The sequence below is a fragment of the Camelina sativa genome, chromosome 15, assembly GCF_030686135.1.
Source record: "Camelina sativa cultivar CO46 ecotype springtype chromosome 15, ASM3068613v1".
NCBI lineage: Eukaryota > Viridiplantae > Streptophyta > Magnoliopsida > Brassicales > Brassicaceae > Camelina > Camelina sativa.
Window position 1 is genome coordinate 5635213 of NC_141894.1, and position 24481 is coordinate 5659693.

A 24481-nucleotide genomic window follows, 5' to 3' on the forward strand; every position below is an offset into this window, starting at 1 on the left:
TAAAATATGTGTTGCAAATTAAACAAAGCCACAGAAACCAAATTTATGATCATCATGATCACAAGAGGATAGTGACATACCAAATCTCCTTGGAGAAGAGTATGAACAATGAGACATCAAGAAGATTTTAAAACTTTATTCAAGACATAATCTCTAACATTTTTTGCCCAAAAGAAAGAAAGAAATCTTTAACATTTAGAAAGGAAAGTAACGTTCCGAAAAATAAAAACTGAAAACAAAATCACAAGAGAGACCAATATAACCATGCTTCCACTGGGTTACCAAATCTAAACAAGTGATAACAAGATATAGGAGGCCAACATCATCACGCATTCCAGTTGCTAAACGCTGATCAACCACTCTTAATCGTCCAACAAGCCAGACGAAGAGACTGAGCTGGAAGAGTAGGGACTCGAAGAGCCCGAGCTGGAAGTGTACGAGCTGGAAGAATCCGAGCTGGAAGAGTGCAGACCCGAAGAGCCCGAGCTGGAAGAATACGGACTGGAAGAGTCCGAGTCCGAGCTGGAAGAGTCCACACTCGAAGAAGTCGGCCGATTTGAAGAGACCGAGCTGGAAGAGTCCGGATTTGAAGAGACCGAGCTCGAGGAGTCCGGACTTGAAGAGGTCTCCAGACTTAAAGACAACAGAATGGTCTCCGGACTTAACGGACTCGAAGAGGTTTCCGGACTTGACGAGACCGGACTGGAAGTGGCCTTCTTCTTACCAGACACGTCTGGTAGGTACCGAAAGTAACTCTGTAACTTACCATTCTTCACTAGCTGTGTTGCTTTATCGATCTTGCCTGCACCCATCAAACGCTCAACCACGGGTTTGTACATGTTGGGGCGAGACAGAAGCTTGTGTTTGATGGCCTCTTCAGATATCTCAACCGCTCTATCTAGATCACCTTTCTTGCAGAGAAGAGGGATTAACAAACAGTAAGTCACCGTATCAGGAGTCAGACCCTTCTCCTTTATCTCATTGTACCATTTCATAACCTCCTCGAGGTTGTTATCAAGGCGGTAAGCCGTGATGAAAGCATTGTATGTATGAACATCTGGGACGATCCCTTCAGTTTTCATAACATCGATCAAGTTAATTGCATCAGTGAACTTCTTGTTCCGAGTCAGACCTCTCACCCTCGAGTTATAACTCCTGATGTTAGGAGCAAGATTCTTGGATTTCATCAAATCCCAAATCCTATCTCCTTCAACAAACAACTCCCTCCTATACAACTCTTCTAACAGTGTGTTGAAAGTAATCAAGTCAGGCTCAAACCCATTCTTCTCCAGCTCCTCAAAGATGGCTAATATACTATCCATAGAGCCTTTACGACAAAGTGCTTTGATCATAGTATTATAAGTAACCAAATCAGGGGTAATACCTAGCTTCTCCGGCAACTCCTTGAAAGCCTTCATGGCCTCATCAAGCTTCCCTGAATTAACATAAGCCGATAAAAGCGTATTGAACGACTTGACAGTACGTTCACAGTTTAGCTCAGGCATTTCATCGAACAACTTGTGTGCATGCTCCGCCATTCCTGAGTAGCCATACAAAAGCATCATACGGATAACGAAATCTTCAGACTTGATGTCATCGAACTTCTTCTGGTACTGAAGAACTTCGTCGATCGTTGAGAACTTCTTCGCTTCCCTGAGACGGCGGATAAACGCACTGTAGAGTCCATGGACTTGCCGGAAACTCTCTGACTCGCATGATTTCTTGAACTTCTCTACTTTCTTCGTCAATTTCGAAGTTTTCAATTCCTTGGCGTTGTTTGACGACTCCACTCCGTCTACTACGGCGGTGGAAGATGCTGTGGGTGCCTTCAATTTACTAGGGAATTTACTGGGTTTGGTTTGGCGTTTAGGTTTTGTGGACTTAGCGGTGGCGATTGCAGACCCTTTGAAGATCCCATGGAGACGACTGTACAGCGATGAGCCCACCTTGCTCATAGCTTTTTGCAGATCGCGAATGTGAGTGTGAGTGAGGACTGAGGAGAGGGTTTAGGGTTTTGGCTCCGTCTAGGTCTTCTTAGTTAAAACCTCTTAATTTAACATAAGAGAACAGCGTGCCGTTTTTCTTGACTACGCAGCGTTTTAACTTTTAAACCATTAACTGCATGCCATTTTTCGAATCAGAAAAATAAAAAGGGAAAAATTTTCAACTTTTAAAGGCCACACAAACAAAAACGACAAAGCTACAGATAGTTCTGTTATTCAATCACCTCACTCGCAAGTCGCAGTTTGAAACAAGACACTAAAGAGAGGAAACATGGACTAATAAGACACACTAAAAAGCCAATGAACGAACACTACTCTTCGGAAGAGAGACGTAGCTTGCACTGCAAATAGTCATTCGTCTTTGCAAGCTCGACGATCTCTTCAGCTTCATCTTGCTTAGACCCTTTCACCAATTCATCAACTACCTCCTGCAAGATGGCTCCATCGACAAGTAAACGCTTACTGAATATCTCCTTGCAGAGCTCATAAGCAGACTCTAAATCTCCCGCCTTGCACATTGCGGGAAGTAGTGAGGTAAAGATGAATTTCATCGGACGCAGACCATTCTTCTCAATCTCCTTGTACCACGTTATGGCTTCATCAAGTTTTCCTTCACCGACGCTTCCTTTAATCATGGCAGTGTATGTGAAAACATCGGGTTTAATCCCATTAACCTTAAGTTCGTCAAATAGATTAACCATCTCATCTGATTTCATCTCTGTGGCTAATCCTAACAACCGAGCATTGTAACTACGGACGTCTCTCCTAACCTTCTTCTCTCCCATTCTAGCCCATATCTTTTCTCCCTCCTGGATCTTCCCTTTTGTATACGACTCATGTAATAGTATGTTGAAGGTGATATGATCAGGTTTCAATCCCTTGTTCTCAATCTCATCAATCAAAGCAACAGCTTCAGTAAAGGAACCTTTTCCACACAATCCTTTGATCAAAGTATTGTAAGATGCAACATCTGGTTCAATCGAGAGCTTACCAGGCAACTCCTTGAAGAGTTCTTCAACCAAATCGAACTTCTTAGAGTTCACACACGCATTAAGCAAAGCGTTGAATGACAACACTGTTCCCTTACAGTTTCTCTCAGGCATTTCGTCGAACACCTTCTGCGCATTCTCAAACATACCAACTCGTCCATAGAGATTGATAATCCTGGCCACGAATCCTTCCTTTGACATGTTTGGGTACTTGTTTTGCTCCTCCAGGATCTCCTCGATCCACTCAAACTTCTTGGCTGCGGCGAGACGGCGAACGGTTCTCTCATAGACGGCTATATTCTTCCGGAACCACTCTACTTCGCAAGCCTTCTTGAACTTCTCCGTGATGAATTTGGGGTCACGTTCGTCATTTACGAGAGTGATGAGGGATGAAGGTTTGGGTGGCGAGGTTGTTGTTGCAGCTGCGGTAACGGCGGAGAAAAAGCGGCGGTTTGTGGGAGTGCTGAAGCTGAAGGTGCTACGGAGGAGAAAGCGGGAGAGCGACGACATCGTTTTTAGCTGTGTGCAAGGTTTTTTTCTCTTTTCTTTTTTTTTTGGATCGGAGTGCTCTGAGGTTTTTAGTCAGGGCAGGGGTACTTTAATACTTCGAATTAGGTTTGGAAATGTTTAGAAGATAAATGAACCCTTACTTCTGTATTACAAAGCAACCGAAATAGTGTTTTTAAATGACAATTGACTCATATTCTTTGGGGATGGGATTACTTTGTATCATTAAAAAGTATAAAACTGTGAATTTTCATAACTTGTAGTTTTCCATTAAATTTTATGTTCATTTGTCCATGTACCTATCCGATCCCGACTGCATTTGGTGTTTGTCACTAAGAAAAGCTTTGAAAGAGTCATAAGAACAACGAGCATACCTTGAGTTGGAGACTAGCTCAAGGCGAATTTAAGTCACGACGAATCTTGGAAGGAATATAAACCTCTGACAAAAAAGACAGTGAGTGAACTGAGAGTGCTTCGATCTCAAACTTCACTCCTCTTTCCAGCATCGTTTCAAGTTCCAATCTTAGACAAAAAAATCGTTTTGATCAAGACTAGTTTTTGTACTCTGAATGAAATGTAAATACACAAAGACAAGGAAGTTTGTTGATACCTCCATTGTGGCAGTTCACGTTTCAGGTAGCATCTAAGCAACAGTGCCTCAGTTCTTTTCTTATCTGTCAGTGAAAATAGTCCGATCTCATAAACGTAACCAATGAAAAAATGAAAAATACAAAGATTAAAACGATAAGGTGGTTTAATGCTCTTACCTTCTTCTGTCAAAGGCAAAAGGCACTGTTTGGGTACATTATATATCTCAGAGTCTGAAGGAAAAGCTCCCAACCATTTCATATCTGGTGCTCGTAATGATTCAATATCATAGGCCATTTGCTTACAGAAAGAAAACAAGCGACACAAGGAAAATGGTTCAAAATGATGTGGGTCAATGCCATATAGATCATTACAACCAAACAATGCAAGCGGTAAAAAAATTCGAGTTCAATCATCTAATATTCTGTAACAGAATCTAACCATGGAGCCAAAACGGTATGTGGCTAGGATCTCAAAGCCATATGGATCACAATCGACTAGACAATGCACAGGTAGTTGCAACTTCTCAATGAGGAGTCGCAAGAACCTGGAGATAATCTGTGTTATTCACTAGTATATTTCCTCAATAGAAGATCATGTCTGATACGGTAGTAATCCAAGAACCTGGGATTAAGTTATATACCTTCTTGTTGAGACATCAGGATAGCCTCTTCCCTGCCAAAAAACAATCATACCTTTACCGAAAAAATTGGAAGAAAGGAAAGCAAAACTAGTCAAAACTGAAATCAGAAAGAACAAATCAACTGCAGTGCTTACTGTGATAACGATGCAGCGGTTCATCTTGCAAAACATATCATTTGCTAAACGCTGGAATACTATATATAAACAGTAGAATGGATGAAGTGATCGATCAGTTGGTGAAATGAAGAAAAAAAAGCATCATCCTGGTTACAACATAAATAGAGGAGTCTACCTGTTTCTTTTTCCACCACCAGTATGTACTCTGCTAGGCTAACAATATCTGCAAGCATGAAGATGACATCCAAATATCATTCCTAACACAAATGTTGTCAGCTTAAATAGGGATTTGACTTCTATGGAGAGTCATAAAATCATTGCAGATATAAGATACCTTCGACTTCCTCTACAAGAACAGGAACGGGAAATGCCTGAAATTAAGTCATATTCCAGAGTTACACTTCCTGATGCCAACATAAAAAATAAATCTCAAGTTCCAATCTTACAGTATTCAAGCTGTTTAAACAATCAAACTTCCTTCCAGCTTCCCTAAATTTTAACCAGCCCATCACCAACCTACAACACAAACGAACGATGAGTTGGATCCTAAACTAGTGACATTCCCAAGATAGAAGCAGTGTAATTGTTACCAACTGAGTACCCACCCGTTTCCAACAGAAACCTGCAAAACATCACACGAATCACAGACTCAAAAACGAGGATTATAATTCTTTATAAGGAAAAAAACTGAAAGTGAAGGTATTCAAGTACTAACCACATTCAAGTTGTACCGACTACACTGAAAAAGGATGCATATATCACCAATAGCACGGTCCACAACTGATTGAGCTATAAAGAAGCAGACAAAAACAGTAACGCCAAAAAGACAACAATAGTGACGCAAACTCATTAGTTAAGCATACTAAATGTGAAGTTGAATTTATCAATAGAAGAGATCACCAGATACATCCATAACTAAATAAATACCTTTGAATGCTGAAGGGTGCATGTAGTAGATATCTCTTTTGGATGCATGTCTATTTTCTTGAAGAAGTTGTTGGAATATCAACATTACTCTTAGCAACATATCTGAAAGGTGGAAATTGCATACTGTAATGATACTATCTAAACCAAGAGATAACACACACACACACACAGCTGGAATTGTGAAACCTGACTCTCACCGATTCTGTAGGTTTGAGGTTCCCTCTTAAGAGTAAGAATGTCCTGACCCTTTGGTTTATCAGAGCTGCAAAAGCTATAAAGGCAACATAAAAATCGATGAATCAGTCCAGACTCATAATCCAAGTCCTAAGGGCTAAGAAACACCGTCTTCTCTCTATATATAACAATTCAAGAGAGAAATTGAAAGATAGAGACAAACCAGTCCGATTCAGGATTCATGCAATAGTTCCTAAATCGATTGATTGAAATTTTCGGAGATCTTCCCTCGGCAAGATCTTCAACGACCGATCGAGTAAATTCTGCTCAAATTTCAAATCATGGTGATGAACAAAACAAAGGAAGAGTCAGCGAAATCATCAACCAGCGAGAGAATTCAATCTAGAGTACGATTCGGAGTTCTGGGGATTTTTATTTTATTTTGGGGTTACCTTTGATCCTTTGAAGCAAATTAGTATCTTCTGAACTCGAAATTTTTCCCTCCATCTCTTTCGTCTCTAATTTCTTTTCAAACCCGATAAATGCCAAATCGGCGACGATTTAGACGGGAGAAGTGTGGGAGGGTGTGCGAAAACGAAAAGCTTGCCGTTATAAGCTTAAAATCAAAACAATGCGTGTCGTTTTGTTTCTTCTGTCTAAAATAAAAAATACTCCGTGACGTTGGGCGTTATAATGCGTTATGTCTGAACCTCATGGTTATTGCGTTTTTTTATTTATTTTTGAAACGCATGGGTAATTACTATTCACTAATCTAGGCAACGTATATATATGACCGTGGTGAGATTATGCGGAAGAAGAAGAAGAAACAACACAAAATAAATGGATATTGAACCAGCCATAGTTATTTTGCGAGTATGGATCGATGAAAGAAACAGAAAAATATCGGACTTGGATAGCTACCTTTATATGTTTGATAATGAGCCTAGCTAGTGATGCCTGCCAATATACTCCCTAGTAGTCCCTCCACCCTCCTGTCCTATGAACCATATTTTAATTCATACGGTAGTATTGGAGATAGCTTGGATAATTTAGAATTAGGTCCAGTGGTCGAGATTTGTTCGTGAGTGAGCTACATGCTCGAGCACGTGAGGAACGTACCAACATGTTCGAATCTACTATATGATAGCTATTCAATTATTTGATCTTTTTCTTCTCTTTGATAGCCCCTCACCTAATTAATATTTATAGAATCTAACAAGTAAGAATATACTACTTTCATATATTTTATCTGAAAACGTATTAATGATCATCAGATACGTATTTTAAAAAAAAAAAATAAAGGACTCATCCTGTATTTCTGACTATAATACAAACAGTGATAACATTTAAATTGTTTTCTTCCGTTATATTAGTAAACAAATGGAAAGCTGTCGCGTCGGTGGGTTGTATTTTTCATTAGGAAATATAGTAAAAAAAAAAAAAGTTAAGGCACGGATTTTAACGTCGTTCAGCATTTTCAAATATCAGAAAATTTTGAATTATTTTGAAACTAAATCTGATTACTAAATCATGTCAATGAAATGTAAAATGTAACGTAGAAAATAAATGAGAGATACCTAAAAATAAGCCTCGCACCTCACATATTAATCTTTCTTTTTTCAAAAAATAGCATAAAGCAAGATTTATTCTTATTCCCCGTGAACTAATAATATTACATTTGTAAATATTACTCTAGTATTAGTAAGAAAAAAAAACTAACGAAAGTACTTGAGAAATTTAAAAAACAGAGAGAGCTAGAGATCTTAGTCGAGGTTGGTGAAACTACCAAAGAGAGTTTCTTCGTGTTGTCCGCCGACGACATAGTCAAGAATCCCTTCCGTCGCCACCTTTAAGCCGGCGCCTTCGCCGGGGATGGTAGATGAAGACGGAAGGTCGGAGGTGCGTGCGAAGAAGAAAATGGCGGCGAGAAAGAGAGCTGTCGAGACAAATAGTGGCCAGAAGTAAGATAATACAGTGAGGAAACCAGGGGAATAAGTGACGAGAGCCACGGTGAGGAGAGATATAACGAAAGCCAAGACGATGTGGAACTTGAACTTCAGAAGCTTCTCCCGGAACTCCATCTCCGATCACCGACCAAGATCTCTGTTACGCTTGTGTTGTTATCACGAGAAAGATAGCTAGAGTGAAGAGAGATAGAGATATCCAAGAGATAATGCTAACTCTCTCTCTCTCCTCTTTTAAAGTGTCTATACGTAAAGAAATAGGAAAGATTCTTTGCTGACAAGGAAAACGTCAAAATCTGAAGTTATTTTGTTTTTTTGAAAACGCGTTTGAAAAATCATGCTACTGTTCTGCTTTAAAATCTAGAGATGTATACAAGAGTTAAAAGTTATTTTTGGTTCAGTATGAACAACATTACGTAAAAGTCAAAGAATATAACATTTTCTGACACAAATAGTAAATCGTACAAAGATAATAATAGTGATAAGAGAGAGATTAACTTTTGTCCGTTTTGCATGATTGATTTTATATCAACTTTTATATTTAGGCCTGTCAAACAATTTTATGGGCCTTTATAGCCCGATTTGTCTTTTTTCTTTTTCTTACAGAAAAGTATTCTGAGAATACTTTGGGGATGTTATAAAAAGGGAATATTTGACAACTCTTTTTTATTACAAAGATGATTGTAACAAATCTTATCAGTTATATGATCAATCATGTAACAAATCTATCAGTTACATGATTGCCAGTTAGAGGACGGAACCAGTCAAGTATAGCAAGAAAGTTTTTCAAAATAGATGATTTAGGAAAATGAAGAGTAAGATATAAGGACCTCAAGCCTTTGTAATATTACCTTAGCCTTTTAAGCAAGATGCCATGAATAGGGTCTTTCCTTCAGGAGCAGCACATGCATCCAATATCCTCTCGCCTGGCTGAGGTTTCACAACTGAGACTATTAGTCCTGCAGTACCAGACGTGGATAGATTACAAAAAGGAGCAGACCAAAAGAACTAGAGGATTTGTGAAAAACTTAAATCTGTTTACACATGAACAATTTTTGAAGAGGAGCAGACCAAATAATTACAAAACTAAAACTGACCTGCACTCTCATCCTGAACAGAACAGAAGCCTTCCTTGAGTAAACCAGCTTGCACCACGGTCTGTTCCAATTATCAATTTTGAAACTTATAAGCCAAAAAAAGCTGAAGTGTGGAGCTAGAAGAAACGAGGATTAAGGAAAATTGCCAACAAGTGGCAATTTAGGGTTATATTATAACACCCGCAAGCCTGTTTTGATGCGGACATATTCCTCCATATGTAACGATAGCTCGTGTGGAACCTGTAGCACAGGAAAGCCAGTAAAATATTAGAAATATTTTTCTAGTGTATAATACATAATCAATGCCTGTTGTGATTCAGATATAGACAACAGATAGGCTGCATTGCCTCCAATCCTATGACCCATACACACCATATATAATCTCACAGATGCAGCAACTGATATTGAAGGCTCAGAGCATGAGAAAAAAGCACATTTTCAACAACTTGCCTTCAGCAGGTTCAGCTGAATGAAGCTCATTGTGACTGAGAATCTGAGATCTACCATTTAGATAAACATCAACTATCCGAGATGATAGTCATGAGTTATTCGGCCGTTGACATACAATATTGTTATTAATGTTAATCCATGAGGTTGATGATATTGGGCATCTCAAACACAAGGAGGGCAAAAGATTCGATACTTCCGATATGAATTTGTGTTTTCTTTTTTTAAGGTGTTTGCAACTTGCTTGTCAAGTCAAACCAAATCAAACCCGGACTACTTTAGATCAAACTTAACCACACGAGTTCTATAATTTAATATATTTAGTCAGGTCTAAACCAAAAACAAAAGATTTAAGTAAAAAAGAACTGGCCTAAATTTAACTTGCAAGTTTGTGGCCATCGAGCCATACAAGCTTTGGCACAACGTGGCGGACTAAGGAGCTGAACTCTTCCCCTGCAATTAGGTCGTTGCCTCTTATATCTAACTGCTTCAGTTTCATTAAATCCCCAAGCACCAAATACGCATCCCAGTATTTACTAGGCACCTCTCTTCCAGTTTCATCCGAATTAGAGAGCGGAGAAGAGCAAAGGTACCTTGTTGTGTCCACTGGGTGCTTGCCAGCAATGTTGTTATGTGAAACATCCAACACACTAAGCTGCTTCAGAAGTCTTAGAGAGCCAAGCGCTGAAAAGCTCCTGATTCTATTGTGACTCAAATTTAGGCAACAGAGAAGCTGCATCGTCTCCAATCCTGCAGGACCCATATTTAATCACACAGATGCAACAATTGATATTAAAGACTCAAAGCGTTAGAAAAACACTACATACCATCAGCTGAATGAAGCTCATTGTGACTGAGATCTAACATTTGGACAAATAGCAACTTCTCGACAGCGGCCATCCGAGATAGTGTTAAGTTATTGAGCCTTAGACATACAATATTGTTCATATTCCTGTACCGAAAGAGGTGTCTGGACAGGGATTCGGTGCTTGAAGTCACCTGTGCATCAACATTTCTCTTTATGACTAATAAATAATAGGCATCTTTACAAACATTGAAAAACTCATTCAAATCCGAAAAAAAACTAAGAGCAGAAACTCAACATGAGATTCACAGCTAAAAGGAAGACTAAGTAGTAAGTACCTTGTGGAGAAGAGCTACACTGAGCTCATCCTTGTAGTACTGGTCATGCGAAGAATCAAGGGCCATCAAATCGTTATACAGCTGGAGGATTTCTTTATAATGGATACCCTTACCAGCATCATCCGATATCAGAGTTTCCTCAGCCATTAAAAGCCTTGCAAGAATGAGCTTTCCAAATTTGCTACAAAAGGGAAAGAAGAACTCAGAAGGTCAAGACTACAACTTCTCTTTTCCATTAAATCAATAAAGTTTACATGATTATCTTTACCTGTCAGGCAAATCACGAAAACATTCAATCTCCATCTTTATAGTTTTCTTACGCCACTCAAAACCCGTATCAGCATTTAAATGATTCAAGGAGATAAGAGAATTCAAATCCTTCGACTGTGCATCCCAATTGTCAAAACCACCCCCCGTCCATGAAACAATGCCTTCTTGTGACACTCCGACAGTGTCATGAATGTGCACTGTAAATATAAACTCATAAGGAGTGCTGATGTTACATCCCCTGGAAGAAACAATTCCTGGAGACTTCCCAAGGCTGACCTTCACTTTGTTTTCCGTGCGAGAGCAAGGTTCTGTACTGTCAAATTCCAGACGAGCAACCCATACACAAGAAAACACTTGAGAGTTATTATCTGAAACGGGTTCCCAAACAAGGTCCTCATGTCCTTTTAGTTCAGAATCAACAGTAACAGTAGACGAGTTTACTCCACTGACGGCTTGGTCAAAGTAAAGAATCAGTGGAAAGGAACCAGACTCGGAGCAGAAAGTAGTGAACTTAGAAGAAGAGCCAGTGAAGCAGCCAGGTCCAGATAGAATGATAATGGAACCATTTGAAGGCCACGAGGAAGTGCGAAGAGGAGTCTCCAATTTAACAGTCTGGTCAAGAAGCCAAAGATAATAAAACCAAGCACTTTGGTCACCTTCGTCCGTAAAAATAGCATTATGAACATAATCAAATTCACGACGAATCGTTTCCTTTGGCATAAATCCATCAGCCATTTTTGCGACTAAACTTGAAAGAAGTAGACTGCAGAATTATTATAATGAATAAAAAAAGATTGTTACTGTGGATAAAAATTACTGGATCAAGAAGGTATAGTGTAACAAAACCTTTAGTTCTATTAATACTAGATAAATTCTGGTGGTATTTACCAACCAAACAAACAAAAAAAAAAATGTAAACTTGATATGGTTGATAAACAAATCATATGTATCTGACCATCAATCATAAAAGTCCACACATGCCAACTTTAAATATACATACCTACGATTGTGCCACGCAGAATAATTGCTGAAACTATCATTAATCATATCAGTTGTATACTGCAACTCATCCTGTTCTGACGTCTTGGTTAGCTCCACAACAAAGCTGGAAAAAAGGAACAAGTCGACGACGAGATATGAAATATGCAAAATCTGATTGACAATGTGAAGCAATTCCCTAAAAATCTCATCTCACCTGCGATAGTTCCAAGCGTGAAAGTTCCTGAGATCGAGCGTTTGATAATTATTCAAAAGTTGCAGTTCTTTTTCAAAGGAGGAATGCCCTTTACTCAAAACCCACTTTCGATGATACCAAGCCCCATAGGACTTGAGATTTTTCCGGAGGGTTTTTGCTACCTGAATTCACGAAGATATATCACAGGCAATTCTCGATGAGACATGAATTGGATGTGAAGCAACACAGCAATTAATGAGTAAACTTTCCACTCACGACTTCAAGTTCTTCATTGAGAATTGAGTTGACCAAGCTTGGATCAGAGTCGTCGATTCGAGAAAGGTTATCCTCGACGGCGAGCTTCCGATAGTTCCAAGCCGTGTAGGCCTCCGGATTGTTTTCTAGAAGTTTCGCGCTTAATTGAATTGCTTCCTGCGTGTAACTAGTATAAAACCAAAAACATATGATTGATTGATTGAGAGAAAGGACAGAGAAGAAGAAGACTGTACGTACATCTTTTGATGGTGGTTGGACATGAACTGGGACTGGAGCGACCGAAGCTTAAGGGTGTCGTCTTTTGATGCTTCCTCTGCTGGCTTCGAAGCCGCCTTCCTCGGACGACCGTGCATTCTGCTCCGATTTGGGTGTCGTCTTCTAGTTTTGGGTTCCCACTCACTTCATCGGGAACCTAAAAACAACTATATATATATATATGTGATAAAAGGAACCGGTCTGAGTAAACCGAGTTTAATCAAAAATTGCGACACCGGTTCAATTGAATAGTACGAACCGGGTTTCTTGGAACAGAACAAAGAGTGTGGTCGTCTGTTTTGGAAAGAGTGTTAGTAGCTTTGCTTTGGAAAATGATTCTACAACAGCAAGAATTTTTTTTGGAAAATGATTCTACAGCATCATGATATGCATCCAAATTCAGATTATGACATTCAAATTGTCCAATAGCCGCAACAAACAGAGGTAAAAAAAGAAAAGACTTTTTTACAATTACAACAATCAGTAAAGCTAGAAAATAACCAAGGGAATGAAAAAAGTATTCAAACAACATGAAACACATTCATGTCATGATATCAAGTAACCAAAAACTGAGACACAATGTCAACGAGCCAACGAATACCATTTAAACTAGTCCACTTCTCCATGAATCTCTCTTTCAATCATGATATTAACTATATCATAACTGAGACACAATGAGCCAAATCATACAACCTAGGTAGAGTCCCCAAACGTTTAAACTGCTCCACTTCTCCATGAATCTCTGTTTCAGTCCTTTCTAGAGCGATCATGGTACACCAAACCTCCACTGTGTCATCACGAGCATCATCCCTCTTTGTCCACAAAAGCGCCAACTTTCCATAGTATTCCTTCATTGCAGTGTCATCAACAGACTTCCCAAGCGCCAACTCTCCGCAGAAGTATCTAACTTTATTGAGTGTCATCCCAGAAACCTCTATCCACTTCTTAATCTTTGTGTCATACCAACACACCCCGTGATGAACGTCGTAACAATATAATGTGTTTTCAATCACACACATTCCAGTATGCAATTTCATATTATCCTCTCTCTAAGGCAAATCAAAAGGAAAGCAAGTACCTTCTCTAGTGTGGTAGTATACACTATCCAGTCCTCTGATCAAGTAGATGTTCTTATCCACTGTTGCAGTCGAATATGACTGCCTCATTTTTGTTGGGTATGGCCTATCCCATGTTTGGGACTTAAAGTCGAACGTGATCAGTTGAACCTTATAGCGTTCACTCATACATTGAGCTGTTGATGGGGTTCCAAAAACGTACAGCTTGTGGCCTACTAGCCCCGAGTTTCGGTAGTTTAGGTCCACCGGAATGTTAGGAGTTTGGCGAAGAGTTGAAGACCGGCTGTCATATATCAAGACCCTAATCTTTTTTTTCTCAACCAACACAATATCTGAACCAAGTGCAAATATATTTCCAAATGACAATCCTTCATCAGTAGGTAGACCAAATGCTGGGACGAATACATCTTTAGTCGACTTATCATTGTGCTTGCGCAGAGTAAACCAGGCTTTGGTAGAGTTTCCACTCACAGTTGGTGCAATAGTAAAACAGAGGAAAATGTATTCTTTGTCTAACTGACGCCTGACATTGTGTAACTCACGCGACTTAAGAAGATTATGTAAATCCTTTGCGACACAAGAGACGATAGGGTAATGGTATTTCGGTATTCTGGCGAGGATCTGTAAAGTGATATCAGGTGGCATCTGAAGAAAGGAGGTTTCAGCGGCTGCTTCTATGAGACCGGTCTTGATCTTGGGAGCTGGAAGGCGGTCTATAACACTCGAGAGACGAAGGAAAACGATCTGAAATGCTACTAAAGCATCGTCTTTGCTCTCAGAACGAAGAAGCTTCTCCAAGAACATATAATCAGTAAGCTTCTGAAGAATCTGCAAGAGTCAATGAAATAACGATGTATCATATACGGTATATGATATAACTAAAACAAGCTCAAATAACACCACCTAAAAATTACTGGAGTTTTACGAAATCATAGTTAGGGGACCATAATTAATATGAATTCTAACGAACCAGTAGTATCAGAGACATATCTATCTGAAATACAGTTCTCGGGCCATTAGACTCACCTCAGCATTGATGCAGTGATACGTTCCATCACTCGTCACACATCTATAAAAACAGAAAACCATGTAAGAATTGACCAACTGAGAAGACATGATGTATCATATTAGTAGGTAATGAAACCGTACTTTGAAGTTGAAGTTACAGTGGATGATGATAATGCATCACCGGATTTATTTTTCTGATCATCCTGAGAACAAAACACAAAGAAAAGCGTTTGCCACATGTAAATCTCTTTTGCATGCATAAGAACCTCACAATTCTAGGTTTTAGTCTTACATCTTCAGTGTCGTTGATGGTAGAATTTGGCTCAAAGGGAACAACCCTCAGGTCCTGGTTTATGAAAAGAAACTATTTCATTGACCATGAACTTTAGATGATATATAAGAACATTAAATCCATATTTACCAACCTCAATGTCACTCGTAAGAAATTGGTAACAGCCTTCAACAAAACCAGGACGTCCAGACACATCCGCACGCAATACTGCACAATAACAGAGGCGAGAACCCATTACACTTGCATTCACATAACAAGAAGAGCTTGAGATGAAAAAAAAAATATAGAATTCAGGCCAAAGAAAACACTCAGATTCACCGGAGACCACGAACAGAGAGTTATTAATCGAAGAATTAAGGCTTTTGGTAGACAAAATCACAAATCACTATTTTTCCCGAGAATTAAGACTCAAACTCATAAACAACAGTTTCTTCAACTGAAATCGCATCAAGAAACCAAAACTTTTTCCCGAGAAACCAACATTTTCCCGAGAAAATCCAAAATCCATCGCACGAACACAAAGAAACCTTCCATAAATAAACAGTTTCGCTCATATAGAAACATAAATACTCTAACAAAACAACGATATTTTCAATCTTCTTGGACAAGCAACTCAGTTCGCCTCCAAATTTTCCCGAGAAAAAACAAAAATTTTCTCAAGAAAACAAAAATTTTCCCGAGAAAAAACACAACTCCGTTCTCCGTAATCGCAGAGTAAGTCAAAGAACTTACCACAATCGATCCCGAAACTAGCATCCTCTTGACGGTAAAAGTAAACCGTTCCCTGAAAGAACGCTCCGGTTCTCTTCGACGTGAAGCTCGCCAAAGATCCGACGATCAACTTTTGCTTCGCCATGGCTACTCCGAGTAAGCGATTGATGAGATTCTTCAGTAACTGTAGCTTTTTGTGGAAGATTCTGTTAGTTCTTGTGATCTTTGGGGGGAATCTTTCGTTAGTTCTCGAGACTGAGAGAGCCTTGGCTCTGTGGCGGTGTTCCCTTTATATTGGCCGTTGGAGGGAAGGCTATTTACAAAGCGTCAATTTTTTTTCTTTCTAATGGTATAATTTATTCAGAAAACACCATCAAACATTACCCTATACACACTGAACCGGATTAAACCGGTTTCTCTGACTTTGTCAATTACTATAAAATTTAATTTTAAGAAAACAAAAGTAAAAAAAAAAAAAAAAAAAAATAGATTAGTAGACCAAAAATGCTTACAAGTTATACGGTTTAAATTGATTGGGCGTTGTTGGTGTTCTTCGGCCATTTTGATTGGTTGTGTGCATCACATAGAAATCTGGCAAGGATGAAGAAAACATTTTATGAAGTTTTCTAAACGATTAACTTGTAAAAAAATAAAAACACAGGAAGCTCTCACAAACGATGAGCCATTCCCTTCATATTGTTTGTGACAGCCTGATGGTTACATATCGACAAAACAATTTAGCATCTAACGAGTTTTACAGTTTTCTCCTAAACTCGAGCTCTACAAGTAAGATGCACGAAGAAAAAAAGAGTGTTTTCTTTTACTCTCCTTAGTCTCATCATAGACAAATGGAATCCAGACTCTTTTTGGAGGCAGAGAAAAGAAAGCTTTCTGCTGTTGCTTAGCTTTTAACATCATAAGGCTCGAATCAGACGAGCTGCAAATGCTCCATCCAAGGAGTGTTTCACTGGGTTGGATAAAAAGAAGCCTTGCGAGGTTACAAAACTCGACGGTACAAAACTAGTTACTGGATCTATGGAGAACTCCTGGTGAAAAGCAGAGAGACTAGTCGTTAGATATCAACATCTCTAAACAAAAGCAAATATGGACTACAAAGATTCTTACAGGATGTCTTTGGAGAAATGCTTCGACCCTTCCTTCATTTTCTTCGGTGTCTATAGAGCAAGTACTGTATACCAAGACCCCATCGTGCTTCACCAGTCTTTGAGATTTCAATCAGGAGTGTCACAGAGAAAAGTATCAGATAAGCCGCACATAGTAGTATGCAGAATTAATCTAGTGACTGACCAAAATGTATGTACAGAATGCATACTTAGAGGCAGAATCAAGAAGCTCATCCTGCAGTTTTGTGAGCTCTACCATGTCCTCAAGTTTACGGTTCCATCTTAAGTCCGCTCTCTACAAAACACAGATTGATGGGAAAAGGTTTATCAGATCAGTTCAATTCAACTAGCAAAGGAAAACCTTGCTGCGGAAACAGTTGGATAAAACTTCTCATGTTAACCTTGGAGAGGACGCCGAGTCCAGAACACGGGGCATCAAGCAAAACTTTATCGTATTGTACCTCATTAGTTTCCTAAAAATACATTAAGTTAGAAGCAAGCCCTGTATGTGAGTAGCTTACAAACTTGAAAAGTTCAGGTACTCAAATAGTGTTAACTTACAGCGAAGACACGGAGATCGGAGTGAATGGTTGAGATAAGTCCATCAACTTGGTGTGATTTTGCTGTCTCGCCAAGAATTCTTAGCCGTCCTTCGTTCACATCCATAGCATATATCATACCTATAACCGATGCGAGTTTGCCAGTTAGAGGATGGAACCAGTCAACTATAGCAAGAAAGTTTTTCAAAATAGATGATTTAGGAAAATGAAGAGTAAGATATAAGGACCTTGGCCTTTCAAGCAAGATGCCATAAATAGGGTCTTTCCTCCAGGAGCAGCACATGCATCCATTATCCTCTCGCCTGGCTGAGGTTTCACCACTGAGACTATTAGTCCTGCAGTACCAGACGTGGGTAGATATTTTTATACCAAAAGAACTAGAGGATTTGGGATAACCTTAAATCTGTTTACACATGAACAATTTTTGAAGAGGAGACTGTATTTTTTCTTAGGAGCAGACCAAATAATTACAAAACTAAAACTGACCTGCACTCTCATCCTGAACAGAACAGAAGCCTTCCTTGAGTAAACCAGCTTGCACCACAGTCTGTTCCAATTATCAATTTTGAAACTTATCAGCCCAAAAAAGCAAAGAGTAGAGTTAGGAGAAACGAGGAAAATTGCCGACAAGAGGCAATTTAGGGTTACATTATATAACACCTGCAAGCCTGTTTTGATGCGGACGAATTCCTCCAAATGTAACGATAGCTCGTGTGGAACCTTTAGCACAGGAAAGCCATAATTGAAGTAAAAAAGTAAGCCTTATAAGAAAAATCATCTGCCTGGTTTTACACAAACATAATGATTCCACACTGAATAAAGAACGTGAAAGATTAAACCAAAAAAACACCTTTAAACTTTCTAGACGCTCGACAAGGTCTGCCCTTGTAATGTTCCTTCCCGTATTGGCCCTGATATCAATAGAAAAAGTATTATCTGCCTGACTGCTGATAAGTTATCTTTCCTTCAGTGAAAGCAAAATGTTATCTGGAGATTAACCTTAAGCTAAATCCGGGATCACCGTTATTCCATGTCATCAGCTTTGTGGCTTCATCCAACCCAAGATACTTTACCCATCGCCTAACCATCCACTGGGTAAGGAAAGGAAAAAAATGAGGCCTCATTGCAGTTGTTCAGCACTACATAGATATTTTCACAGCTAAACCAAGTAATCTAGGAGCCTGACAAGTTCAAAGAATCAATTTCACACCATTAAATAACTCTAACCGCAAGAAAAGATGAGGCTATAGCTAGACGAACTTACAACGGGATGTGAATGAAGGGTAGCAAGTGCACGTGCTTGTGCACGATCATCCCCTTCCACTTTGGGTAATGGAAGGGCGTCTTTTTCCTGCAGATCCCTACGTCAGAATTCATAGAAGCTTAAGTTTGTTTGATTAAAGTTCAACTGAAGAGAAAAACACGGAAACAAGTTTAAGAAAGAGAAACCTTAAGAGAGACTAGCTTACGAAGAATCCCATTGACAAAATCTCCAGCACCAGGTCTGAGGGCAACCTTTGCAAGCCTTACGTTCTGCACATGAGCAAGTAAACAAACAATAAAGAAGAACGACTATCATGAAAAAAAACTACCTTTGGAACTATCTATTGAGGAAATTGAGAACGAAAATAAATAGAAAACTTATAACTCATACCTCATCTACAACAGCATATGACGGCATATCAAGCTTAATGATCTCATAGACACCAATGCGGAGAATCTACAATAGAGACCAAGGTTTAAGGTTGGAGATGCGCTATAAGTTTGACCATATTGCTGGCAGTCTGCAAAGTCTGACAGCAACAATCATAATCCACAAGGGAATGATACCTGCAATAGAAGAGGTTCCATATTTCGAAATGTTCTCTCGTTGTGGCAAAGAGAACCAATCAAATGATCAAGATACCTCCTCCATCGTATTGTTCCTCCAACAACATCAGTAACCTAATCATTTGCAGATAACTAACTGACTTTTAGAAAAACACAGCTTTTCCAAATTGTAAAAAGTACTTGAGTGTAGTTGCTATCAGTTTTCAATGGTTATACTAAATGGCCAGGAACAAGATAAGATAAGAGTGGCAACACTAACCAGTCTAAGATCCCGGTCATCCAAATCGCGAGTACGAAAACCGATAGTCCTTTCAACGTAACTCATCTCATTGCTCCCAGAGCCTTTTCCTTTCTCATTCAAAAGATCAGCAAACGCACCTCCGTACTCAATTCTCATCAATCTAACTGCAGATACTGTTTAAGCCTCCAACAAACAAAAACTGATATCAGATATGAGGGAAACTCAATTGCAGTCGACTTATATTGAAACAAAAAGACTCAGAGCCTAAAATACTAACTAGTCGTTTAAACGATACAATTCTATTTCATCCTATGACAATATCACCCCTAAGCATACAGAGTGGCGTGTAAAAAGGTAACAGAAGCAATGGATTACTCTACCAGCTCTATGTGGAGAAACTTCCAAATTCAGATTCTGTGGTTTCCTCAGCGGAGCCACCTGACCTGCATATCGAGAAATTTCCGAGTAAAGCACAGAGATTGAAGACAGAACAGGCAAAACAGCCATTAGTTTTCTAGTTTCTTAAGGAAACAAAACACAGTTGAACCATTTACCTCTTTTACCAGGCGAAAATGGTTTACGTGTCTTTTGAGTTCGCTTCAACGACTCTGAAGAAGCTTTCTGCGTTTCAGCAGATAGATAAACGCGAAATGAGAGCAATTGCGCCATGGATGCTCTCTCTATCTGGAGACTGGAGCTAGCTAGCCAAACCTTGGATTATAAAATTAAAAACATTATCATACTAGTACTTTCAGAACAGACACTCTTTCTCGAAAGGAAGGTTCCTCTGGATGGGAGAGGATGAGTATCAAAACAATGATTAATGGGCCTAAAGCCCATATTATTTTGGATTTGCTTTTGATTTAATTTAGGCCCTTCTACTCTATATATTTTCCATTTACATTTTAATCCAAGGCCAAAACCGTAATAACGTCAACAGTCGTCTTCCCCAGCTTTTTCTTCTTTTTTGGGTTTTGTAACCCTTGTTGCAGGCGGCTGAAGCTACTCGGATCTCTCTCTTCTCCATTTCTCCTTTTGGTAAAGTATTTATTTTAATCTTCTATATAGAAAAGTATAGTGCTATTTTTTTACCTATTACCTTCCAAAAAGGTAAAATTTTTACACTATTTTCAAACGTGTTAAAATTCTACAACTCTCACTTTGTTACAGTAGAATTGAACTAGGAGGAAGTCATGTGGTTCAGAATAGGCACTTCACGTGCATTCAGCGCAGAGATAAAGTAAAAAAAAAAGAAAAAAGTAGAGAGACCCGTGACCTCTCTCACTTGCACGTACGTGACACGTGAGCAGGATTGGACATTAGAGACGAAGCTGCCCTCTTTCCTCCTTCCATTACTTTACCGAACTGAGCTGAGTTACAGTGTTCTGAAGGTACACACTACACAGTTTCTTTTCTTGGGGTTCTTGAAGTTAAAGAAAAAAGGGTACTTTCTTTTCAGGTCATTGCTACTTCCTTTAAGTTCTTATAGACAAAATATTCCTGCTAAAAGCTTGGTTGGGGGCATAATCAGTGTTTTATTTTGGTCCCTTCTCTTGTCTGTATTATTAAGAGACAGCCAAATCTTTTTTTTTCGTTGAAGTTTAGGATTGAATGGCTACTTTTCATACTGTTAAAGATGCGGTGAAGCTCTTTGACGCTGGTTTCTCTGGAGGAAAACCTCTTAACAAGAGAAAAGAACAGGTATATGTTTCTTCTTCTATTTATAAGTTATATAACATCTATGTTTCTTTGGAGGTGATATATTTTGTGAATTAATTGTGATTGCAGGGAGTATTGGTGGAGGAGACAAACCTCTGTTTCTGGAACAGAGAGGTTAACAAGTTGAAGGAAAAGATAAAGAATGCTGAGAAGACCAAGATTGAGGCTTTGTTAGAGCTTGAGGAAGCTAAGAAAACGGTTGAGCATCTCAGTCAGAAGCTGGGAATCAAGCAGAATGTGAGAAGTGGTGAGAAAGATTTAGATTTGAGTACTAGTGTGAGAGGTGTGACTACAGAGTTAGGCTTTGCTAAGGAATCGATTCATAGAGTAGCTGAAGAAGAGAGTGAACTGTGTTTGTTAATGGAGTCTCTTAACCCCGAGCTTCAAAAAGTGGAGAAAGAACATTCAGAGCTTAAAGAGAGTGAGCAAAGAGAGAGGGATCAAGCCATTGAGAAGCTGAAGAAGGAAACCAAAGATGCAAAGACCGAACTGAAGCTGTTAGAAGAAGAGCTTAAGATTGCTGTTTTCGAAGCTCAAGAAGCAGAAGCAGCAGAGAAACACGCCAGGGAACAGTTGAATGTTGCAGTTTTACAATCTGATTTCAGATCATCATCAGCTGAGGTGAAAGAAAGTGGTACTGAAGAATTAACCGAGACAGAAGCGTTAAGAGCTTGCAGAGACGAAACACTCAAGACATTAGAGATGAGTGAGAGAGAGATTGAAGATATAAAAGCAGCAACACAAGACGCGTTGAAGAAAGCTGAGATGGCTCAAGAAGCTACAAATGTGGTGGATGTAGAGCTTAAACGAAGGCGTAAAGCAGCGAGTAGGATCTGGGCAGAATCCAAAATGTGTGCCAAATCAACAAAGGAAGTGCTCAAGTCGAAACCGAGATCATCGTCAAAAGAAGGTTGTTTGGTCAAGTGTTAGAAAGAATCTCTAGTCACTTTTGTAATTGTAATAATCTGTAAACTCATAATAAGGAGAAGAAGTGGTCACTTTGTTGGTAGTGGTCAAAGTTCGTTAACTAATAAGGTTGTATGGTTCGATCATCATTGTATAACTAATCAAAAAAATAATTTTGATTATATTATCAACAAATTACAAACTTATAAAATATTATTCTAGTGAAAAAGTCGGTGATTACAAATTTTTTATAAATAAAATTAATTAAGGTTGATCAACATAAAGGAAAAAGATAAGAGTACTTAAGGTCGGTTAATACACAATTAAAGGATCGTAAAAATATAAATCGAAGGCTCGTTTTATTTTTATTTTCCACTTCTTCTCTCTCTCTCGTTAACGCGCCTGAGAGTCCTCTTCGTCGTCCCTTATCTCTCGATCTTGGTTGATTTCGCTCTCTGATCGGAAAAATTAGGGCTTTTGTTTTCTAAAGATGACGACTGCAGCAAGACCTACCTGGGCTCCAGCTAAGGGAGGTAACGAGCAAGGTGGTGCTCGGATCTTTGGTCCGTCTCAGAAGTATTCGTCCCGTGATGTCGCCGCTCACACAACTTTAAAGCCGAGGTAATATTTCGAAAACTATTCTCTATTCCCTCGATTCGGTGTGAATTAGAAGATTACATGTGAATTCAATTGAAATATTAGGTTTTTTTTTATTTGATGAGATTGTCGAGAAATCTAGGGTTTATTAAATTCAATAGAGTACTTTGTCTTTGGGTTACTGAGATGTGTAGTAAATTCAATAGATTCCTATACTCATGATGTCTCTTAAACAATTTTGTTGTTTGGGCAGGAGGGAAGGGCAACACACCCAAGAGGAACTCAAGAAGAAGAATCTTCGTGATGAGCTTGAAGACCGTGAGAGGAGACACTTCTCTTCCAAAGACAAATCATACAGTGGTAAGCTAATAAAAATTTCAAGCCTTTTTCATTATGATTTTGCTAATAAAGCTTCTACCTTTTGGTTGAACTGGATATGGACTAATGTGTTTAAATCCTTAGATGAAAGAGATAGCAGAAGAGGAAGTCAGCTTTTACTTGAAGGTTAGAGAAACTCATTTATTTTATTTCACCTTATGTCGTGAACGTTATTTGTGTCACATTTGATAGTTTGGTTATATGTTTTCTAACCTGGATGTCCTTATGATTAGGCTTTAAAAAGGATCCTGAAGATCGGATTTATGCTCGTAATGTAGATGCTGATGATTCTGATGGTGATATCAATAACAAAGGTGACGATGAAAGGTGCCTATTCTTCATCTCTTCCACTCTTGTCTTCCTCTTTGCAGTTGTTCTTTAAATTTCGCTAATAGTATCAAGGTTGGGAATCTGGTACCTAAGCTTTAACTGTGCCTCATTGCTTTTCTTCATCTGGGCCATAGTTTGGTAAAATACAATTGATTTTGGCGAAAAATGTTTGACGACTTATGTCGACTAGTTCTTTCAAAGTTATCTTACAATCTTTTTTTTTTTGTTTTTGTCAGTGATGATGAAAGTGACGATGATGACGAGGACGACACTGAAGCTCTTATGGCTGAACTCGACCAGATAAAGAAAGAAAGAGTGGAAGAGAGGCTCAGGAAGGTAATGTTGCTAGTATTGTCTATGATGTTTCTGCTTAGGTTACTATTAAATAATGGATATGATAGGTTTTTCTTCAACATATGTGACATGAGGAAGATTTGTCTTGTTACAGTTAATGTTCTATTTGTTGGTAACTGATATGTCGTGCGCATTTTCCAGGAAAAGCTGGAGCAGATGGAAGAGCTAAACGCCAAGGAAGAGGAACTTCTCAAAGGAAACCCACTGCTCAATGCTCCAACTTCGTTTAATGTCAAAAGGAGGTAAGATAGCTAGCATCTTTTGAAATCTTTTTTTTTCTTCATGATATCTTGTGATTATATATAGATTGTTTGAAGGTAGATAGTTAAAACGACTTATATCTCTTTTTCAGGTGGGATGATGATGTTGTCTTCAAGAACCAGGCACGTGGTGAAATGAAAGCACCTAAGCGCTTCATCAATGATACAATCAGGAGTGACTTCCACAGAAAATTCCTGCAGAGATACATGAAGTGATTGTTGAGTAATACTGTTGTTGCTACTTTTGTCTGTATGATGATTACGATTTAAAGCTTTTATTCTGTCTGGGATTATGATGTTTCTCAATACTCAAAACTACCAACTGTTTTATGGTCTATATATCATTTGACTTTAAATGCTACATCTCGGATTCCTGCTTATCTCTTATTCAGAAAGGAAAAAAAGCAGCATAACTTTAAAGATGAGGTTTTATGTATTGTGGAAAGAACAAAACGGACATAGAAATGTTTGGCCGTCTCACACAAGTAAATTGCTCACAATATTATTGATTGACAAGGAAAC

General features: G+C 38.8%; 9 protein-coding genes and 1 pseudogene across 22 annotated transcripts; 2 read left to right on the forward strand and 8 right to left on the reverse strand.

The window, feature by feature from the left end:
• Nucleotides 1–116: 116 nt before the first annotated feature.
• On the reverse strand, nucleotides 117–1955 carry LOC104745553 (pentatricopeptide repeat-containing protein At3g13150 pseudogene; annotated as a pseudogene). Its single transcript, XR_015582627.1, has one exon. The product of XR_015582627.1 is annotated as a pentatricopeptide repeat-containing protein At3g13150 pseudogene (transcript).
• A 191-nt stretch (nucleotides 1956–2146) lies between these two features.
• LOC104745552 (small ribosomal subunit protein mS79 (rPPR3b)) lies at nucleotides 2147–3502 on the reverse strand. The gene has a single exon (XM_010466820.2). It carries the CDS (start codon nucleotides 3500–3502, stop codon nucleotides 2315–2317), a length of 1188 nt encoding a protein of 395 aa, XP_010465122.1. The 3' UTR covers nucleotides 2147–2314.
• Nucleotides 2147–6547, reverse strand: LOC104745551 (meiotic recombination protein SPO11-1-like). Of its 2 annotated transcripts, XM_087489237.1 has the most exons (16): nucleotides 6400–6547; nucleotides 6171–6270; nucleotides 5971–6044; nucleotides 5774–5875; nucleotides 5562–5635; nucleotides 5452–5468; nucleotides 5293–5362; nucleotides 5181–5217; nucleotides 5022–5069; nucleotides 4865–4923; nucleotides 4731–4762; nucleotides 4529–4634; nucleotides 4267–4387; nucleotides 4110–4173; nucleotides 3874–4021; nucleotides 2147–3644 (listed from the first exon to the last, which is right to left on the reverse strand). In XM_087489237.1, the coding sequence occupies exons 1-15, from the start codon at nucleotides 6452–6454 to the stop codon at nucleotides 3892–3894; spliced, it is 1089 nt and encodes a 362-aa protein (XP_087345363.1). In that variant the 5' UTR covers nucleotides 6455–6547; the 3' UTR covers nucleotides 2147–3644; nucleotides 3874–3891. The 2 variants fall into 2 exon arrangements, with proteins under 2 accessions (XP_087345363.1, XP_010465121.1); XM_010466819.3 differs by having other exon boundaries at nucleotides 2147–4021.
• A 1027-nt stretch (nucleotides 6548–7574) lies between these two features.
• Nucleotides 7575–8241, reverse strand: LOC104745555 (uncharacterized). The gene has a single exon (XM_010466824.3). The coding sequence runs from the start codon at nucleotides 8026–8028 to the stop codon at nucleotides 7711–7713; it is 318 nt and encodes a 105-aa protein (XP_010465126.1). The 5' UTR covers nucleotides 8029–8241; the 3' UTR covers nucleotides 7575–7710.
• A 321-nt stretch (nucleotides 8242–8562) lies between these two features.
• LOC104745556 (geranylgeranyl transferase type-2 subunit alpha 2-like) lies at nucleotides 8563–12724 on the reverse strand. Of its 3 annotated transcripts, XM_087488552.1 has the most exons (11): nucleotides 12556–12715; nucleotides 12319–12484; nucleotides 12064–12224; nucleotides 11869–11973; nucleotides 10867–11631; nucleotides 10599–10779; nucleotides 10283–10454; nucleotides 10049–10205; nucleotides 9189–9248; nucleotides 9009–9069; nucleotides 8563–8870 (listed from the first exon to the last, which is right to left on the reverse strand). In XM_087488552.1, exons 1-11 carry the CDS (start codon nucleotides 12669–12671, stop codon nucleotides 8865–8867), a joined length of 1950 nt encoding a protein of 649 aa, XP_087344678.1. In that variant the 5' UTR covers nucleotides 12672–12715; the 3' UTR covers nucleotides 8563–8864. The 3 variants fall into 3 exon arrangements, with proteins under 3 accessions (XP_087344678.1, XP_087344679.1, XP_010465127.2); XM_087488553.1 differs by lacking the exons at nucleotides 8563–8870; nucleotides 9009–9069; nucleotides 9189–9248 and having other exon boundaries at nucleotides 9703–10205; nucleotides 12319–12474; nucleotides 12556–12724; XM_010466825.3 differs by lacking the exons at nucleotides 8563–8870; nucleotides 9009–9069; nucleotides 9189–9248 and having other exon boundaries at nucleotides 9703–10205; nucleotides 12556–12718.
• Nucleotides 12725–12999: 275 nt separating this feature from the next.
• Nucleotides 13000–16179, reverse strand: LOC104745557 (F-box/kelch-repeat protein At2g44630-like). Its single transcript, XM_010466827.3, has 6 exons — nucleotides 15682–16179; nucleotides 15083–15156; nucleotides 14950–15003; nucleotides 14799–14860; nucleotides 14676–14718; nucleotides 13000–14477 (listed from the first exon to the last, which is right to left on the reverse strand). Exons 1-6 carry the CDS (start codon nucleotides 15803–15805, stop codon nucleotides 13623–13625), a joined length of 1212 nt encoding a protein of 403 aa, XP_010465129.1. The 5' UTR covers nucleotides 15806–16179; the 3' UTR covers nucleotides 13000–13622.
• On the reverse strand, nucleotides 13227–13610 carry LOC147926297 (F-box/kelch-repeat protein At2g44630-like). The gene has a single exon (XM_087489188.1). The coding sequence runs from the start codon at nucleotides 13608–13610 to the stop codon at nucleotides 13227–13229; it is 384 nt and encodes a 127-aa protein (XP_087345314.1).
• A 93-nt stretch (nucleotides 16180–16272) lies between the features above and the next one.
• LOC104748167 (uncharacterized) lies at nucleotides 16273–20187 on the reverse strand. 3 transcript variants are annotated; one of them, XM_010469848.3, is made up of 17 exons: nucleotides 19970–20187; nucleotides 19796–19858; nucleotides 19434–19588; nucleotides 19175–19288; nucleotides 18999–19064; nucleotides 18794–18877; nucleotides 18609–18695; nucleotides 18344–18435; nucleotides 18195–18255; nucleotides 18005–18064; nucleotides 17831–17891; nucleotides 17572–17679; nucleotides 17346–17464; nucleotides 17186–17257; nucleotides 16994–17079; nucleotides 16786–16882; nucleotides 16273–16706 (listed from the first exon to the last, which is right to left on the reverse strand). In XM_010469848.3, exons 1-17 carry the CDS (start codon nucleotides 20082–20084, stop codon nucleotides 16575–16577), a joined length of 1572 nt encoding a protein of 523 aa, XP_010468150.2. In that variant the 5' UTR covers nucleotides 20085–20187; the 3' UTR covers nucleotides 16273–16574. The 3 variants fall into 3 exon arrangements, with proteins under 3 accessions (XP_010468150.2, XP_087344980.1, XP_087344979.1); XM_087488854.1 differs by lacking the exons at nucleotides 18999–19064; nucleotides 19175–19288; nucleotides 19434–19588; nucleotides 19796–19858; nucleotides 19970–20187 and having other exon boundaries at nucleotides 18609–18705; nucleotides 18794–18830; XM_087488853.1 differs by lacking the exons at nucleotides 18794–18877; nucleotides 18999–19064; nucleotides 19175–19288; ... (1 more) ...; nucleotides 19796–19858; nucleotides 19970–20187 and having other exon boundaries at nucleotides 18344–18525.
• A 142-nt stretch (nucleotides 20188–20329) lies between these two features.
• On the forward strand, nucleotides 20330–22222 carry LOC104745558 (WEB family protein At3g13190). Of its 8 annotated transcripts, none has more exons than XM_010466830.3 (4): nucleotides 20330–20453; nucleotides 20586–20806; nucleotides 21016–21116; nucleotides 21204–22222. In XM_010466830.3, exons 3-4 carry the CDS (start codon nucleotides 21027–21029, stop codon nucleotides 22062–22064), a joined length of 951 nt encoding a protein of 316 aa, XP_010465132.1. In that variant the 5' UTR covers nucleotides 20330–20453; nucleotides 20586–20806; nucleotides 21016–21026; the 3' UTR covers nucleotides 22065–22222. The 8 variants fall into 8 exon arrangements, with proteins under 8 accessions (XP_010465132.1, XP_010465130.1, XP_010465133.1 ...); XM_010466828.3 differs by having other exon boundaries at nucleotides 21021–21116; XM_010466831.3 differs by having other exon boundaries at nucleotides 20334–20453; nucleotides 20586–20874.
• A 97-nt stretch (nucleotides 22223–22319) lies between these two features.
• Nucleotides 22320–24320, forward strand: LOC104745560 (uncharacterized). The gene is made up of 7 exons (XM_010466833.3): nucleotides 22320–22661; nucleotides 22891–22997; nucleotides 23100–23141; nucleotides 23249–23342; nucleotides 23582–23681; nucleotides 23841–23941; nucleotides 24052–24320. The coding sequence occupies exons 1-7, from the start codon at nucleotides 22531–22533 to the stop codon at nucleotides 24173–24175; spliced, it is 699 nt and encodes a 232-aa protein (XP_010465135.1). The 5' UTR covers nucleotides 22320–22530; the 3' UTR covers nucleotides 24176–24320.
• Nucleotides 24321–24481: the final 161 nt, after the last annotated feature.